General features: G+C 53.5%; 1 protein-coding gene across 1 annotated transcript in view; it reads right to left on the bottom strand.

Annotated features, from left to right (window-relative positions):
• Positions 1–3601: 3601 nt before the first annotated feature.
• The window catches only part of LOC116956337 (ephrin-B2-like), a 159312-nt gene continuing 156913 nt past the window's right edge, over positions 3602–6000 (bottom strand). Inside the window, exon 7 of the mRNA XM_076054120.1 lies at positions 3602–4293. Coding sequence (XP_075910235.1) covers positions 3617–4293 — 677 coding nt within the window. The 3' untranslated portion in view covers positions 3602–3616. The remainder of the gene's footprint in view (positions 4294–6000) is intronic.

The raw sequence follows: 6000 nt of genomic DNA, 5'->3' as shown, positions 1-6000 counted from the left end.
GTCGTTGGCGTCGTCGCCAACAGCAGCGGTCGTGGTCAATCCACTGCTGGATGGTGACTTGCCCAAGACGTCGCCACCCCCCCTTGAATTCGTCGCTCCATCTCCAGCGCGGCTGGAGCCTTCTCGTTATCGGCACCACGCCCACCCACCCACCCACCTGCCCATCCGCCTTTGTCTCCCCAGTACCGATGTTCACACTCTGGATCCGCAGGTGGGAGCGGGGGGGGGGTGATCCTCTTAGAGCTGAGTCGACCTAGGGGAGGTCCCGTAGCGGTCGACACCAGTCCGGAACCGAGCCAAAACCGAGTCGGAACCAGACCGGAACTGAGCTGGAACCGAGCCGAAACCGAGCTAGATCCAGTCCGGAACCGAGCTGGAACAAGTCCGGAACCGAGCCGGAACAGAAGCGGCGTGGAACCAACGACCCTGATTCCCAACCGGTCTACCCCCCTCGCCATCGATCCCCACGGCAAGTCCCTTCAAAGCTCCTCCGCCGTTCCCTCGACGCGGCGTTCTCTCGCTCCGGAGGAACCGGGCTCCGCAAGGCGCTTGTTCTGAACGGAACAGTTTGTTTTCGGGCATTGCGTGTGTGTTCGTTTTCAGAACAAAGACGGTGGACAGCCTCGACTTTCACTCCATTCCACATTTCACTCTACCCCTCTCTCCCCCCATATCTCTTGGTGTGCATCTTCCCCGCTCTCTCTCGGGATCCCTCACTCTCTTTGCCTCTCTCTCTCTCTCCCCCTTCTCTCATTCTCTCTCGCTCCATCTAACTCTCCATCTCTGTCTCTCTCTCTGCCTTTGCCTCTCTCTCTCTCTCCCCCTTCTCTCATTCTCTCTCGCTCCATCTAACTCTCCATTTCTGTCTCTATCTCTCTCTCTTACTTCCTCTCTGTCCTACTCTCTCACCGCCCCCCCCCACCTTCTCTCCTTGTCTCTCTCCCCCCTCTCTTATTTTCTCTCGCTCCATCTTTCTCTCCCTCTCAGTCCCGGGACCTGAGAACGCGGTCATCAAGCTCTCGGCTTACACAGACGATGACGTGATGCATCGTGCTCAACGATGCGCATGACGCCTCCGCGCTCTGCCAGGCGGTTGCAGTGTACGAGAGGGCCTCCTCCGCCAGGGTCAACTGGCCCAAGTGCGAGGCCCCCCCCTGTGTGTTTGGGGTCGCGAGGCGGCGTTCGCTCTGTGCCCCTCCCAGGAGGAGTCAGTTGGCAGGACGACGGAGTCAAGTACCTGGGGGTTTACCTGGGGAAACCACAGTGGGGAAACCACGTGACGTCGCTCTGAACAACTGGACCGAGCTGGCCGACACACTCGAGGCTAAATTACTGACATGGGCACCACGCCTCGCTCCACAGATGTCCTTCAGGGGCCGAGCGCTCGTCGTTAACACACTGGCAGCATCCGTGCTGTAGCACAAGACCAAGGCCCTCCAGCCTCCTGCTTGGCTACTCACCAGAGTGAACCGCTCACTCGCGCACTTTGTGTGGCATGGGAAGCACCGGCTCGGGCCGGCGTTCTCTGCCTGCTGGTGGCCAAGAGCAGCCAGGGTCTGGTGGACGTCGCCGCCAGGGTCATGAGTTTTAGACTCTTTGCCATCAGGCGGCTGTTGTACGACCGGGTGGAGCTACCCTGGAAGTCGCCGGCCCTCGCCCTGCAGAGGAATGCAGGGGGGTGCCTGGGGTACGGAAAGGAGCTCTTCCTGATGGACCTAAGCCTGGTCGACTACACGAGGCTGCCAGGTTATCACCGGAGCCTCTTGGACGCGTGGCGGAGCTTCGAGCGGAGCAGAACGCACGCGCCCTACGACCTCACGCAGTTCCTGAACGAGCCCCTTGTTCTGCAACGGCCTCTTCCAGGGAATCAGAGGAGAGGGGACCCTGGCTCAACGCCTCACATCAGCAGGGCTGCGGACAGTCTTCCACCTCGTGCAGGCCCACCAGCCCAAGTGGCAGACCGCAGCTGAGATCACCAACACCGCGGGACTCCGCTCCATGCTTGCTGGGGAGAATCTGTTGTGGGACGTCGCTCCGTGCCATGAAGGAGCTGCGCCTGCAGTTGGAGGCACCGGGGGGATGGTGGCAGCCCTCTCCCCCCCCCCCCCCTTCTCCTTCCAGGAGTTGTGCTTCTCCTGCACACAGCCCCCTGGCCACAGCGACTCCGGCAAGCTACTGAAGCTCCGAGGCTGCAGGAACGTGCCCCTGAAGAGTGCCCCAAACACGGCGCTCTGCACGTGGCTGTGTCAAGGCGCTGCATTCCCGGGACCTGGCCGACCTACCGGACAACACAAAATGGAGAGACCATTTGTCTCCCCTCATTGCGGTCGCCCCTCAGTGTAAACAAATGTACAAAGTCTCTCCCGTAGCCAAACGCTGCGGTGACCTCCGGTGGAGGTTGGCACACTGCACGTTGCCATCGGCCGTGTGGCTCAGCCGAATCTCGCCAGGGGTAACAGATTTGGTGCATTTCCTGCGGTGCCAGGGAGGATCTGCCCCACCGGTACTTACACTGCCAGCGGCTCAAACTCAATGTTCCGCCTCTTGGGGGACATCTTCAGGAAACTGGGGGTGCCCTTCTACAACAGCAGCTTCGTATATGGGGGGTGGTGCCTTACCTAGCTAACAAGCGCCATGACCTCGCCAACTTCGCCTGTGCTCAGGCGAAGTTGGCGGTGTACAGAACGAGGTAAAAGATGCTGCAAGGTGACACTGACGGCTGCTCTGTGCTGCTTCCAGTGTTCAGGGGCCTGCTCAAGGCGCGGCTCCGGCTGGAGCACGCCACGTACCACACCCACGTGTCGGTGATGTGCAGCGCGTCTTCTTCGAACGCTGGGGAGCCGGACAAGCCCCTCTCTGTACCGGCGTGGACGGCACCACCCCATGTGTTCACCTTCTGAAGCGCTCGCTCGTCATCGTGACGTGCGCGATGACCACCACCACCACCACGTGACTTTTATTTCGTGTTGTGCGCGGCGCATTTAGCGCCACAGCGCGTGGATTCATAGCGATTATTTGTGTTGCTGGTGACTTTGTGTATTTGTGTTGCTGGTGACTTTGTGTATTTGTGTTGCTGGTGACTTTGTGTATTTCGTATCGGAATCGCCTGCAGTGCTGTTGCTGCTGGCGGCAATAAAAGTTGTTTAAAAGTCAAAATTCTCAGTCCCTCCCTCTCCGTCTCTCTCCCTCTCTCTCTCTCCTACTTCCTCCCTCTCTGCCTCCCCCACCCCCTCCCTCTTTTTCCTTCTCCCTCTCTCTCCCCGTCTCTCTTATTCTCTCTCGCTCCATCTATCTCTCCCTCTCAAGTCTCTCCCCCTCTCTCTCCGTCTCTCTCTCCTTCTCTCTCTCTCTCCTACTTCCTTACTCTCTGTCCCACTCTCTCCCCCCTCGCCCCCCCCCCGACCCGCAGCCCTCCCTCCATCCTTTAAATCATCTCGGTTGGGAAAGCTCCTTTCTTCAGAACTGCGTTGTGTGTGTTTAGTTTGTCGTACTTACACAGCCACCCTCCCCCCTTCGCCGCCCCCATTGCACCTCCGATTTAGCAACGGTCGGCTACGTACGGTGCGAAAGAAGTTCAACGTTCATCCAACAAACACCCCCCCCCCCACCCCCCACCTCACACCCTGTAGTAGACCCCCGCGGGACTGTGCGGGGGGGCCCCCGTCTGGACCCCCTCCTGCACGATGTACACCGGGTGGCCCCGGTCCCCGCTGACCTTCTCATAGTGGGGGCACTGCAGCAGCGCCACGTCACCCCCCCCTGCACCCCCCCCAATCCCGCTGATCCCCCCCTCCTTGCCGAGGGGAGGGGCGGAGGGGAGGGGGGCCCCCACGGGGGAGGCCACGAGGGTCCGGGCGTGAGCGTAGTCACGCCGCGTCATCATCGCGTCCGTGCTGATGCTGATGCTGCGGCTCAGCTGATGATGCTGCTGCTGCTGATGATGCTGCTGATGATGCTGCTGATGATGATGCTGCTGCTGCTGCTGCTGATGCTGCTGCTGCTGGAGAAGATGATGCTGCTGCAGCTGTTGGTAATTGTTGCTCGGCATCCCGCCGCTGCTGATGTTGTTGCTGTTGTGCAGCTGATGATGATGATGCTGCTGCTGCTGCTGTTGCTGGTGGTGCTGGTGGTGCTGCTGCTGATGATGACGCTGGCGACGGAGGCGGCAGGCGACGAGGGCGAGGAGGACGAGGAGGAAGATGATGAGGATTCCGCTCGCCGCTCCAACGATAAGTGCCAGGCCCGAGCCGGAGAGCAGTGAGTGTCGTCTCTCGGGGAAGGACTCTGTGACTCCTGCGATCGCAATGACAACCATTATTGTAATGTAATGCTAATTTATTATAATATATAATTATGATATGGTTATTGTATAATAATGATGATTTTAATTAGCATATAATTCATAATAAAGGTTTTTGGGTTAGATCGCGTTTATTTATAAATGTGTCGTAACCCTCCACCACCCGACACGGCCAATCAGCAAAAAAAGTGTCACGTTGACAAAAAGACAAAATAGTTCACTGCTTTAGCCCACCGGTGTGTTGAAGAGTGAATCCACATTTACAGTTTGAGTACGACGTTTCGCTGGTAAATACTTCCAGCATCATCGGGCAATTCGCCAGAATGGTAAAGCCCTCGCTTGCTCCCTGCTCTATATAAAACCGGGAGCAAGCGAGGGCTTTACCATTCTGGCGAATTGCCCGATGATGCTGGATGTATTTACCAGCGAAACGTCGTACTCAAACTGTAAATGTGGATTCACTCTTCAACACACCGGTGGGCTAAAGTAGTGAATTATTTGTCTTTTGTCAACGTGACACTTTTTTTTTGGTGATTGGCCGTGTCGGGTGGTGGAGGGTTACGACACATTTATAAATAAACGCGATCTAACCCAAAAACCTTTATTATGAATAATATTGGTCGCGAAAGCCTACGTGTTAAACTAGCATATAATTGTTAAGTAATTATATCATACGATTTTTACATGATTATTACGCCATCATATAATCGGTATATTATTATAATCCTTATGTAAACATTACATTAAATTATTATATAACTGTTATAGATTAACGTGATATAATTTTCACAATTATTATATCATATAATTATAACAGGTCCCTGCAGGGTGGGCTGGTAGGACAAGTCTCTGCGCTGTCTATTGCTGATTTTACACCCAACAGCACGAGATTTCACTTCGTTAAAGTATTGAAAGGGGACGGACGGACGGACACATTAATCTATTGCAGGCTGGTACACTCAGTTTACAACTTCGTTCCTACCAGTATAAGTCGCATATATCTATACTGTTATACTTATAATCCCTATATAATTCTTATATTCTCTGGCTCGTTAGCCCATCCTAGGACGGAAGCTGTCACATTTACGAAAAAGTTGAGCAGAGTTTAATTGTACCTTGTGTAAATCCAATGGCAGTGAATCTTGCACAAAAGTAAGTCATCAAACACTTCATTGCATTATTGCATTATCTTCTGCGTTCAGTCGCCGGGGTTGAAATAAATTGGAATTCGATACAAATATCTGGAAAATCAGCGAGAGATGTCTATTTTATCCATGATGTAGAAGCATAAATTGGACTTGCCTTTCGTCTAAAGTGCAGAATAAATAAATAAAGACACCAAATCCGCTTTGTTTGCTGCGTAGAATTATTTATGAGATTCACTTTAAATAAAATGAAACGTCAAACTTAAAGCGAATTTGCGAAAAAAAATGTATTCCCGCTCGACCTTCTTCTGCGTGAGTGTAAAAGTCCACCCGCTCATGAATATTAATGACGGGGGGTGCTGCATGTTGAGTGACGTCACGCGCGTTACGCACAAACTTGGCTCATTATAGTTTTAATTGTTATATAATTATTATATCATATAACTCTCACTTAACTATAGCATTATTAATATAATTCTGAACCAATAATGATATCATATAATTATATAATTATACGCGACGATCACAGTAACAATTTGACAATAATTGTTACGT

This window comes from Petromyzon marinus, chromosome 64 (genome assembly GCF_048934315.1).
Source record: "Petromyzon marinus isolate PM22_M1 ecotype Great Lakes invasive population chromosome 64, UKy_Petmar_22M1.pri1.0, whole genome shotgun sequence".
Lineage (NCBI taxonomy): Eukaryota > Metazoa > Chordata > Hyperoartia > Petromyzontiformes > Petromyzontidae > Petromyzon > Petromyzon marinus.
The sequence above is the reverse complement of the archived record's forward strand: the minus strand, read 5'-3'. Positions and strand labels throughout refer to the sequence as shown.